The sequence below is a fragment of the Dendrobates tinctorius genome, unplaced genomic scaffold, assembly GCF_039654945.1.
Source record: "Dendrobates tinctorius isolate UK_male_01 unplaced genomic scaffold, ASM3965494v1 ptg000189l, whole genome shotgun sequence".
Lineage (NCBI taxonomy): Eukaryota > Metazoa > Chordata > Amphibia > Anura > Dendrobatidae > Dendrobates > Dendrobates tinctorius.
In genome coordinates, this window is record NW_027361856.1 from 11,853,609 (window position 1) to 11,866,373 (window position 12,765).

General features: G+C 51.3%; 1 protein-coding gene across 2 annotated transcripts; it reads right to left on the reverse strand.

The window, feature by feature from the left end:
• On the reverse strand, positions 1-11,515 carry PI4KB (phosphatidylinositol 4-kinase beta). 2 transcript variants are annotated; one of them, XM_073552401.1, is made up of 12 exons: positions 11,259-11,515; positions 5,864-6,744; positions 5,132-5,176; positions 2,904-3,131; positions 2,606-2,833; positions 2,420-2,529; positions 2,232-2,336; positions 2,026-2,149; positions 1,313-1,578; positions 1,026-1,158; positions 735-855; positions 1-659 (listed from the first exon to the last, which is right to left on the reverse strand). In XM_073552401.1, the coding sequence occupies exons 2-12, from the start codon at positions 6,716-6,718 to the stop codon at positions 478-480; spliced, it is 2,397 nt and encodes a 798-aa protein (XP_073408502.1). In that variant the 5' UTR covers positions 6,719-6,744; positions 11,259-11,515; the 3' UTR covers positions 1-477. The 2 variants fall into 2 exon arrangements, with proteins under 2 accessions (XP_073408502.1, XP_073408503.1); XM_073552402.1 differs by lacking the exon at positions 5,132-5,176 and having other exon boundaries at positions 11,259-11,514.
• Positions 11,516-12,765: the final 1,250 nt, after the last annotated feature.

The window sequence follows — 12,765 nt, forward strand, 5'->3', positions numbered from 1 at the left end:
TTTGCTGGATTATCTCATTTTAATACAAAGTAAACTTGAAGCTTTCGTGACTCAGCTGTTCTTAAAAAGATCCCTCCACGAAATCCGGAGTAGCAAAGCGACCCCTCCAGATAGGCAGCAACCCCATTTACATGACAAAGTACTAGTGCCTTTATGCAGCCCTCATGGCAGACAGGAACCATAAGGCTCCAGAATTAACCCTGTGTGCTCTCCCACAATAAAACCATTCTAATAAGGAAAAAAAAAAAAATCAGCGTGCCATCATAGGTTTCATGTAGAATATGGTGCAGTGGGTGGAGTCTGCTCCGCTGGGGGCAGAGTAGAGAAATAAGGAGGGGTCAGCTCAGGCCACATGATTCTGCAAGGGAGGGGCCAGTTCAGAGGAATACTGACTGTGCGGCGGTCTAGTGGTCTCCACGCTCTGCTGAGGCCCTGCCCACCTGCAACCGCGCTGTCCATGTGACGCCATCACAGTGATCACATTATGCCATTGGTCAGGTACTGGAAGCCATCATACAGTTTGGTGGTAATGGATCTCATGCTCCCATCCACCATCTGCTCCACCAGAAGCTGAAGCTGCTCCTCAGTCATGTTCATATGAAAGCGTTCTTTCAGATTTCGGATGGTGCTGGACCCGTGGAAGCATGGCAGCTGGGAACCTAGAGAAAGAGGCAAGCTGAGGCTTCACACAGCTAAGGAGTTGTTACAGTGTAGGGGCCAGGGTCCTCACTTACCTTGCTGCATAATCTCCACAATCTGCACCACACGATCCATGTGCTTGCGGGCGGCGATTAGTCCCTGAAGCATGAGCATCTTGTAGTAATTAAACATGTCTCCATGAAGCCCCCCCATCACCTGCCGAACAGAGGAGACATGGTAACAGCGTTAGTGTATGTATGGCGGACCAGGGGGCGCTTGAGAGCCACAGCTCTGTATATAGGACATTGCACCACTTCAGAAACAGGATCCGCACCAGGCTGCGGGACTCTCAGCCATGATGACCAGGACCATATATAATCACTCACATCCACAAACTCTGACGTCAGCTTGAATGCTGAGGTTTCAAAGCCAAGGTTCCGGGGTGAACTTGAGAGTATGAAGCCAAAGTCGATGTGGATGATGTGTCCCTCGGCATCAAGCAGGATATTCCCGTTGTGTCTGTGAAAGGAGATGGTCACAGTTTGGGGTCACCTTCTGACATCATGGCCTATATCTTAGCTCCAGCCCCTGCCAGGTCATCATCCACTTTGCGTTCCACCCATCACTGCTACCTTCCCCACGACGTCCCTTCCCCCAGGTCTGGCCCGCTCACCTGTCCTTCACCTGCAGCAGGTAACACACCAAGCAATACCCAGCGCAGCTCTGCACAAAGTTACGCTGTGCAGTGAGGAACGCCTCGGTGGTGCAGCTGCCATGCTCCTGGAGGAAGTAATCGAGCAGGGACAACTGGGATTGCTTCTTCACCTGATGTATGGACACAGCGTTCACCACGGGCTCGATCATCCCACTGTCTGCCGAGATCACCAGGATCTTGTATGGCCTGATCCACAGTGGAACGCGCTCTGTCTCCCAGATCGCCTGCAAGAGAGGGGAAATATATTTATACTTCCTAGACCCAGCAGCGCCGTACACGATGTATATTCCCCCACCCGGCAACGCAGTCCTTGCTATATACCCACCTTGTCCTATGCCCAGCAGTGCCATACACAATATAGATACCCCCCCACCCAGGAGCACCATACACGAGATATACCAACAATGTATGTATGCAATGAATATACCCCCACCTCAACAACACAGTACACAATATGTAACCACCCTGTCCTAGACCCGGCAGCGCCATACGCAATGGAAACATCCCCCCACTCGGCAGCGCAGTACACAATATATACCCAGCCTGTCCTAGACCTGGCAGCACAGAATGCGATATATACTCTGTCCTAGACCTGGCAGCACAGAACAAGATATATACCATGTCCTATATATGGCAGTACCACAGAGCTGCATCAGGAGGCACTCACTGACCTGTAACTGCTTCAGCACCTGATATGCTAATAACTCCTGCCTGAGGTCATCACCACACTTCACAATGACTGACAGGAGTCTCCAGTTAGGAAAATGGCCATACGGAGACCCCTCCCGAATCCTCCTGAAAAACAAGTCCAATTTATATACAAGCCACACTGCTGCTGAACCTGCCCCTCTTCCCAAACAAGTGTCCCTCCATTCACCTGACTTTCTCCTGCCACGGCTCCTTTAGTGCCACAGCGGACGGGTCCTCTGGATCTCTTCGAAAGGTGGTGGGCGTGTGGGCAAGCTGCTCCGAAAGACGGCGCCTGCGAAGATTATGAAGACCCTCATAAGGTGGTCCGATGGGGAATGGGGCATGTGGCCCTACCAGAGACTTCCCGTGCCTCACCGTATGTCCCCGGCAGCAATGAAGACTGGCTCCTTGCTCTCCTGGCTGGTGATGCTGTCCACAGAGAACTGGGAGATGTTGTCACAGCTGTTGGTGTGGAGCTCTGGGAGCTGAAGGGGCAAAGAACCATAAAACAATGATCAAAGATGACGAAGCAGCTGCACCACACTGAGGAGCGGGACTCACCTCTACCTGCAGCTCCCCAATGTCATCCACCGACCAGGCCTCATCGTCATTGTCATAGTTGGGTACGGTGGTGAAGCTGCTGGCCCTCTGCTCATGGGTAATGCCACACTCTGGAAGGTTCTCCACCGAGCGAGTGCTGCGAATGCGATTCTCTGGAATCCGTGCCGGAACCGTGGAGGTCTCAAAGTTCTCACACTCAAGAACCTCAACGTAGATTAAATACGGCGCCTAGAACAGGATCACAAGAGTTACGCTATTCGCATATGTCAGCCATGGAGGCCACAACCAGAGGACCTACCTTGTCCTTGGAGTTCAGTACCACTGCCTGTGTGTGTGGCACCCTCACTACATGGTGGTCGAAGCCGGCGGTGGGAAGCCAGACGCGGGCCGGAAGCTTGTGGTTGAGCAGCGACAGCTCGGAGATGAGCCTCTGGGTCTTCTGCTCCTTGGTTGGGAGAGTGGCAAGTCTCTTCCCAATGGCCATGAGAGACTTGATAAACTCCCGCTCTGGAGCGAGCCGCACGGGCTGAGGTGGAAAAAGAGTGACAGACGTCAAAAGGGAGAACTGCTAGGACACAGGGACCCTACTAACCCCAACACCAGGACTGTCAACCGGCTGCCCATCTAACCAAAACTGAAGAGTGTCGCCTCTGCCAACAGCAACAGATCAGGTGGCCCCCATGACCACCGCCAGGTGACATTTATAGGACACCGAAGGAACAAGCTGAGCGATCTCCGAAAATCCTTGTACGTTCAGAGTGTCAGCTCTTGTGATGAGGCCCTCACTGATTATGACAGACCCAACTTTATGCTATGCTAACCCCCCCCCCCATTATCTGTGACAAAGAATCAGCGGTGGCGCTCTGCCCAGCTGCTGCAGAATACAGGAGAGGAGGAGGAGGACAGACAGGAGACACAGGAGTCATTGGTTCTCCACCATTAATCACAGAGAAGCAGCATTTCCTCTGCCCGACGGCCATAGTGAAGGTCACTCATCCTTCCACCCTAGCTGGGGGGCTGGACATTACTACACAGAAGGTGAATGTCCTGGACTCCCAAAGCAGCAGGAACACGTCAGCCATGATGGTGGGAGCATATCCATACATGGCCCCATCATCCAATGCAGCCACCCCTCCCAGGTCTGGTTCATCATGGCGGCTGCAGTACTAGCACGCTATACTCTGCCATGACATGCAGCTGAACACGACAAGCATGGTGCACGAGTGGCAGCAGACACATGACATGGCTCACTAGCAGATGCAGCCAAAGGGGAGCCATGATGGCAGACACAACCATTAAAGCTGTGACCTTAGGGTTTAAAGAGTTTAGCACCAATATCTTCAGTTCTGACACTTGTGACTGCTAGTTTCGTATCTGAGCACTAGGGTGACCGCAAAAAATCGATGTCGGAATTTTGTCCGTCTGGACCCCACAAAACGATTCCCCTCTCCAGATATTGAGATAGCCAAAATTTGAGCTTGATCAAACGACGTTAACCCGTGCCGCTCAAAGTTTGAAAAAATCCAAATTGAGGTATTTTAAGATTTAGGTATTTTGCATAGTCTGTTAGACTATAAAGAATGTGACAACAACATTGCAGAAATAGCCCTGACCAAATTTTCGAACCATTTGTGGTATTTTAATGCAGAGTTGGTGGGATTATCGTTTTTTGATCCCACCATTACAGACAATGAAAAGTTGTTAATGGCTAATAAATTGCTCAGTAGCACAGATGAACCATCAGAGCACGCTAGGGTTGTAAATCCAAAAGTTAGGAAAGAAAAATTAAAAGAGGTAGGAAGTAACAGACTTTAACGACCTTCTGACAAAAGATGAAGAACAAAAGCAATATGTCCTGCAAGTTGTAAGCAAATGCCGAGCATTATATTCTGACGTTTCAAAAACTACTTTAACAAAAGCTCTAGAATAGATTAGATAACTATGTAAAATTATCAACTCATGTAGGTTAGCGTGCTCTGATGGTTCATCTGTGCTACTGAGCAATTTATTAGCCATTAACAACTTTTCAATGTCTGTAATGGTGGGATCAAAAAACGATAATCCCACCAACTCTGCATTCAAATACCACAAATGGTTCGAAAATTTGGTCAGGGCTATTTCTGCAATGTTGTTGTCACATTCTTTATAGTCTAACAGACTATGCAAAATACCTAAATCTTAAAATACCTCAATTTGGATTTTTTCAAACTTTGAGCGACGAGCGGCACGGGTTAACGTCGTTTGATCGAGCTCAAATTTTGGCTCTCTCAATATCTGGAAAGGGGAATCGTTTTGTGGGGTCCAGACGAACAAGATTCTGACATTTTTTCCCCCCCATATGAGATCCGGTCACCCTACTGAGCACAGTCCCTTTAAATACTACGCACAGCTCATGGTGCCCTCCGCATGCGGGGGATGGGATGGGGGCAGGGGGTGCAGCGCTGTAGCTCCCCTTGCAGAGGAAATGCTGATCGGAGAGAAAGCCAGGAAGACCCTCAGCCAACTACAAGATGGAGGAGAACTTACGGAGGAGAATGAACTATCGAGGCTTTCGAAGCTGGAGGAGAGGTCCTGGGAAGAGGGCAACAGGGGTGCGGGGAGAGAAAGCAAGAGGTTACCATGACATCACCACCACTGCAGGCTACGCCCCCTGCAGCATGAGGAGGAAGGGGGGGTATGGTATTAATGGGTCAGAAAATGCAAGTGACTAGGTTCGCAAACCCACTGGATGGGAGCAGAACAGGAGATATTTCACTTGCATGGCCAGGATTAGGAGGAAGGTCCGCTGACCTCCAGTGAGCCACACCTGTCCACACAGACCACAGCGGACCCTTGTTCTAATACTGGTACACAACAGAGGACAACACGACGAAACATACAAAATATCAATTATACTACAACTGGTACACCTAATAATTTGCAGCTTAGGACCCCCACAGACTACCTCACTGTAATCCCCAGAATTACTTGAGATGGCAGCCAACACAGGCATCCAAGAACCAGACCTGTGAGACATTCCATGCACAGAGTGTACAGCCGACGAAGGGAGGCCTCAGGGCGCACCCTGCGAGCAGCCTTCGGAGGGAGGCCCCAGGGTGCACCATGGGGAAACTGTCACAGTCTGAACAAGAAAGCACTGGTACATTTTCCTGGGGGTCCATCCTCTGCATTCTTCCTACCAGCTGTGTGTTACCGATTATAGAGCGGGCCCCTGCAGCGTACAGCCCATCTGGTGACCATACTTTATGCTACCCTTACCTCATCATCATTCTCCACCTTGGGATTACTCGCTGTCCTCTTCAGGTTGCTGCTGAGGCTGATGCTGGCGGTAGCGTCGGACTTGGACCTCTGATGGGTTCTCTTGGAGGGGGACAGCCCGGTGTCTGGGGCCAGGCTCAGTGGGGGAAGCTCACGTCTCTTGTGAGCGGGCTTCAGCTCATCGGAGAGAATAAGTTTGCGCAGCTTGGTCCCCCTGGAATGGCGCTGTGTGGAGATGTGCATGTCTGAGGAGTAGGCCCCGAGGAGCCACGCACACTGCAGTGAGAAGTTAATGCTTTGCCGGCAGCGGTGCACCACATATGGCTTTATGGCGTCCCCCACGTCCTCATCCATGTGGATGTACATGTTGAGGAGCTGTGGCAAATAGAAGTCCACGTCCTCGTTCCGGAAGTAGAAGAGGCGGTTCCCGATGTACGCCTGCACACCCGGCTCCTTAGAGTTATACAGATATGAGATCGCCATGGAAATGTCAAAGAGCTTACACTCAAATAGACGCAGCAGCCACGACTGCTTAGCAGAGTTATTCTTCTGCCTCCGCCGGGCGTTCTTCACACTGTTGATGTCCATCACAGACTCATCCTCCTCAAAGATCCTGGTGGTCTCCCCGTTGGTGGTCTGCTCCGCAGTCTCCACTTGGTCCAGACTGTCAGAGGACGAGCTGTGCATGAGCTTCACCTTCTCCAGGACGTCCTCACAGGCCTTCTGTGCCACGTCAGGGTCTATGACTAGAGACACCACCCCCTCCGTAATGACACCGAGGGGGCTCCCACTGCCCTGTAAGGAAGCCTGTTCGGAGGGTTTGACTGACGCTGGCTCTACCATGGCGTCGCCCATCTCGCGGCTCACCCCACAAATCAGATCTGCAAAACATACAGAAGTAATGACAAATGATCCCCTGCCAGTACCCCCATCATCTGCAGCCGGAGCCGTCCGCAACTACACCACAGGGTACCACCTCTGTCAGTACCCCCATTATCTGCAGCTGGAGTCATCCATAACTACACCACCCCTGCCGCCAAACAGAACCCCTGTCTTCAGGTCTGCGGAGTCGGTAATCCAAACCACCCATCCCACAGCCCCGGTCACCTCTGACATGTGCGTAACGTGTAGCACAGATTCATCTCTGCTAAAAGACGAGATCCTCAGATCAGGAACAGAGCAGACATTTATAGGACACTTCAGAACTTTCCCAAATTCGCAAAGTAACATTTACAGGACATCTTGCACTGTACTACTGCACCCAACATATTATATATGATAGGAGTCGGTCCATTTTATAACGACTGCACCAGGGCTGTGGAGTCGGAGCTCATTTTGGTGGAGTAGGCATAAAATGGTCCGACTCCGACAATATATAATAAATTGGGTACAGTAGTTCAATGCAGAATGTGCTGAATATTTTTTCATAGGAATTTGGGAAAGTTATGAAATGTCCTATAAATGGCTGTTCTATTCCTGATCTAAGGCTACATTCACACACAGCGTTTTTGCTGCGTTTTTTGAGGATACGTTTTTCAGCTGCAAAAGCAGATCAGCTTTTTAAAAAAACCGCATCACCTGAAAGGTTTTTGAGCTCATAGATAATGTTTTCAATAGCAAAAGCAGATTAGAAATCTGCTCTATCCATATCTTATCTGCACCAAAAAGAATGAAAGCTGGGTAGCACACAGACTAAGACTCCTTTTTTTTTTTTAGCACCAGTCTAGTACACCTCATAGCTGCCCAAAAGGACGCCCAGGACAGGCATTGCTCGTCTTCAGTAACACATCAACATCAATTGATAGTTGGAATAAATAGACTGCATTCACCACATCTTAAGGTGCAGACTTTATTTTCAAGTATAGGGGTGTGCAGTATAAGGTTCTGCAGCAGCTGAGGTGTGCAGTATGAGGTTCTGCCCCCCCCCTAGTTTTGATCCTGGCTAAAACCGTTTCTTATAGATATGGCGAACCCTCAGGTAACCCTAAATGAAGGTCAATGGACACAGGTGGCTGAATTGTAGGAATTGCTTAATCACCTATTTACAGTGACTAAAAAATTACAAGCTGAGGATTTAACTCCTGGCATTTTCATAAGGGAGTGTATGAACTTGCTATTTTGCCTGTCCCAAAGAGGAGATTTAATCGCAGATTGCATTTCTGCTTCAATGAAACGGAGAGAGACACAGCTATTTTCTGGCAGCTGTTTATGTGGACCTAAGTCATCGTATATTGCTTGATGATCAACAGCTTACTAAAGCAAGAGAAGCTCTGACTGAGGTAGCAGTTAGGATGAGTGGCCTACAGGAGGACTGCCAGGCACAAGAGGACTTTGGTCCTGACAGTGCTACTGCTGCCATATCTTCATCCTCATCAGATGAGGAGTTTGACTTTGACAAGTATTTGGATGATATGGAGCAGGCAAAGCGTTGCTGCAAGGAAAACGATTTCACTCTGTCTCCTATAGCAAGCAGATTGACCATATTTCAGCAAAATGTTTCACTTGCTCTCAAAGAAAAATTCAACCGTTCATCAAAACTGACTGTGCACGAGGCAATTCCTTTATACTGGGAAATTGTTAGAGATGTTCCCATGTGGTTACGGCTTTGCCTCCAACCCAAGTTAGTGTAGAGAGGTTGTTCTCTGGCCTTAAAATTATTAGGGCAGATTTTAGATCATCTATGAAGGAGGATCTGATGGAGGCGATACTATTTCTTAGAACAAATTCATAGACTGCACAAATGTTTAGTATGTTTTTGTTGAAAACTGCTTTTTGCCACTTACATAGTTTATTACATAGTGTTATATATATGTAATAGATATTACATATTTACAATTTATTACAGTTTTGTGTTCTAAAGTTGCATTCCAATAAATATATCTTATGTTCTATCTAAATATCTTGATTATTGTATCATAAAAATGATTAAATGTCTGATGTTCACATTGTACTACAATAAATTTTTCACTTAAATATAAGCAATATATGTTGGAGTCGGAGTCGGTGGAAGGGAAATTGAGGAGTCGGAGTCGCAGGTTTGGCTTACCGACTCCACAGCCCTGCCTGCCCGTACCCCCATCGTCTGCAGCCAGACACGCCTGCCCGCACAGATCTGGCCATTCACAGCTGTGGGGTCCACTACTTGTTCCCCAGATGGGATTGGCAGAGATCAGTAGGAGGCAGAACACAAGAGCAGCAGGTATAGTGTTACATGGAAACTGAGTGACACCCAAGCTGCAACCATGACCAGGCGATGACGACTACACAAAGCAAACATGTCAGACAAGTCTGCACTCTCCAGGTGTCTACAGGCCATGCTAGAGCACAAGTTCTTGAGATCACAACCTAGATATAACTAGATAATGGTGAGGGCGACAGATTGTCAGCTCCTGAGTACAAGATACTGGTGCTCAAAGCCCACACTGTGGAGGTATCACAATCCTTCCTGCCAAGTGATTTCACCACGTGACTCAGCCGGTCAGTGTCTTCACCCCTGTACACGGTGATTACACGGTGATAGGTTGCCTCCTCATACTCTGTATATAGTCATGTCCCCCCCCCGTGGCATATACGCACAGACACCCCCACCCCCCGTACGCGGCATATACGCACAGACACCCCCACCCCCCGTACGCGGCATATACGCACAGACACCCCCACCCCCCGTACGCGGCATATACGCACAGACACCCCCACCCCCCGTACGCGGCATATACGCACAGACACCCCCACCCCCCGTACGCGGCATATACGCACAGACACCCCCACCCCCCGTACGCGGCATATACGCACAGACACCCCCACCCCCCGTACGCGGCATATACGCACAGACACCCCCACCCCCCGTACGCGGCATATACGCACAGACACCCCCACCCCCCGTACGCGGCATATACGCACAGACACCCCCACCCCCCGTACGCGGCATATACGCACAGACACCCCCACCCCCCGTACGCGGCATATACGCACAGACACCCCCACCCCCCGTACGCGGCATATACGCACAGACACCCCCACCCCCCGTACGCGGCATATACGCACAGACACCCCCACCCCCCGTACGCGGCATATACGCACAGACACCCCCACCCCCCGTACGCGGCATATACGCACAGACACCCCCACCCCCCGTACGCGGCATATACGCACAGACACCCCCACCCCCCGTACGCGGCATATACGCACAGACACCCCCACCCCCCGTACGCGGCATATACGCACAGACACCCCCACCCCCCGTACGCGGCATATACGCACAGACACCCCCACCCCCCGTACGCGGCATATACGCACAGACACCCCCACCCCCCGTACGCGGCATATACGCACAGACACCCCCACCCCCCGTACGCGGCATATACGCACAGACACCCCCACCCCCCGTACGCGGCATATACGCACAGACACCCCCACCCCCCGTACGCGGCATATACGCACAGACACCCCCACCCCCCATACGCGGCATATACGCACAGACACCCCCACCCCCCATACGCGGCATATACGCACAGACACCCCCACCCCCCATACGCGGCATATACGCACAGACACCCCCACCCCCCATACGCGGCATATACGCACAGACACCCCCACCCCCCATACGCGGCATATACGCACAGACACCCCCACCCCCCATACGCGGCATATACGCACAGACACCCCCACCCCCCATACGCGGCATATACGCACAGACACCCCCACCCCCCATACGCGGCATATACGCACAGACACCCCCACCCCCCATACGCGGCATATACGCACAGACACCCCCACCCCCCATACGCGGCATATACGCACAGACACCCCCACCCCCCATACGCGGCATATACGCACAGACACCCCCACCCCCCATACGCGGCATATACGCACAGACACCCCCACCCCATACGCGGCATATACGCACAGACACCCCCCCCACCCCATACGCGGCATATACGCACAGACACCCCCCCCCCCCCATACGCGGCATATACGCACAGACACCCCCCCCCCCATACGCGGCATATACGCACAGACACCCCCCCCCCCATACGCGGCATATACGCACAGACACCCCCCCCCCCATACGCGGCATATACGCACAGACACCCCCCCCCCCCATACGCGGCATATACGCACAGACACCCCCCCCCCCATACGCGGCATATACGCACAGACACCCCCCCCCCCCATACGCGGCATATACGCACAGACACCCCCCCCCCCCATACGCGGCATATACGCACAGACACCCCCCCCCCCCATACGCGGCATATACGCACAGACACCCCCCCCCCCCATACGCGGCATATACGCACAGACACCCCCCCCCCGTACACTGTATATATATATATACATACACACACCCCGATACCACCCCCCCCTACACAGTACTCAGTCACGGTCCTTGCACCTTGTTCTCCGGTCACTCGGTGCCTCCCGTGACGGGGTCAGCGCACAACTCTCCCGGCCCCGCAGCTTTCTCCGCCATCCCCGGCTCTCCTTCCCTTCACACCATAGAGACCAACAACAAGGGCCAGACAGTGCACCATAGAGTGTCCGCTGCCGCAGAAGAGAGCGTCTCCAGGAGGATCAGCGCTCCCACAGCTAGCTGAGTAGGGTCTAGAATGGAGTTGATCTATTGAGGGGCATGACGTCACCGGAAGAGGCGGGGCCTCCTTCACACCATGGGGAAGTTGTGGTCCCGTCTGGATCGGACGGAGTTGATTTTTGGTGATCCTCATGTTATGTGGACGGTGCAGTGCTGAGGCGTGTAGATCGGAGCTGGGGGACTCCATTCTAGTCCCCTCTTCTGTTTGTGTAATGCTTTTTTATCGAATTTCTCAAGGTGTTAACGGCGCAGACATCACCGGTCACACAGGAAGGCTCATTACACTGTTCTAGATTTTATAGATTTGGTTAAAATTCATTTTTTTCCTGATTTATAAATCTTACATTTTTACTGTCACTTTTTGTAATATAAATAATTCCGTGCAGCGCTGATTGTTCAGTGTCACCAGATTGTGACGTCTCCAGTCTGTCACCGGTCCTGTCTGCAGCAGCGATATTGTGAGGAGCGGGCGGAGCTTCACGGGGAGAGGCGTAAAGGAGCGCAACCGACAGTTATCACAAAAGAGCGCCACCGACAGTCATCATAACAGAGTACAACCGACAGTCATCATAAAAGAGCGCCACCGACAGTCATCATAACAGAGTACAACCGACAGTCATCATAAAAGAGCGCCACCGACAGTCATCATAACAGAGTACAACCGACAGTCATCATAAAAGAGCACCACCGACAGTCATCATAAAAGAGTGTAGCCAACAGCCATCATAAAAGAGCGCAAGTGACAGTCATCACAACAGAGCGCCACCGACAGTCCTCACAAAAGAGCACAATCGACAGTCATCATACCAGAGTGCAACCGATAGTCATTACATAGCGCCACCCGACAGTCCTCATAATAGAGCGCAACTGACAGTCATAACATAGCACAACCGACAGTCATCATAACAGAGCGCAACCGACAGTCATCATAACAGAGCGCAACTGACAGTCATCATAACAGAGCGCAACTGACAGTCTTCATAACAGAGCGCAACTGACAGTCTTCATAAAAGAGCGCAACCAGTAGTCATTACAGAGCAAAACCGACAGTCATCATAACAGCGCAACCGACAGTCCTCATAACAGAGCGCAACCGACAGTCGTCATAACAGAGCGCAACTGACAGTCGTCATAACAGAGCGCAACTGACAGTCATCATAACAGAGCGCAACTGACAGTCATAACAGAGCGCAACTGACAGTCATCATAACAGAGCGCAACTGACAGTCATAACAGAGCGCAACTGACAGTCATCAGAGCAAAACCGACAGTCCTCATAAAAGAGCGCAACCGACAGTCATCATAATAG

What these genes read in the sequence shown, in the direction of transcription:
- PI4KB (XM_073552401.1), bottom strand. Translation starts at nt 6,718, where the DNA reads ATGGGCGACGCCATGGTAGAGCCAGCGTCAGTCAAACCCTCCGAACAG. An exon ending in ATTGCTGCCGGGGACATACG is followed by an intron (nt 2,337 to 2,419) that starts GTGAGGCACGGG and finishes TAATCTTCGCAG; the next exon opens with GCGCCGTCTTTCGGAGCAGC. An exon ending in TGTGGAGATTATGCAGCAAG is followed by an intron (nt 660 to 734) that starts GTAAGTGAGGAC and finishes CTCTTTCTCTAG; the next exon opens with GTTCCCAGCTGCCATGCTTC.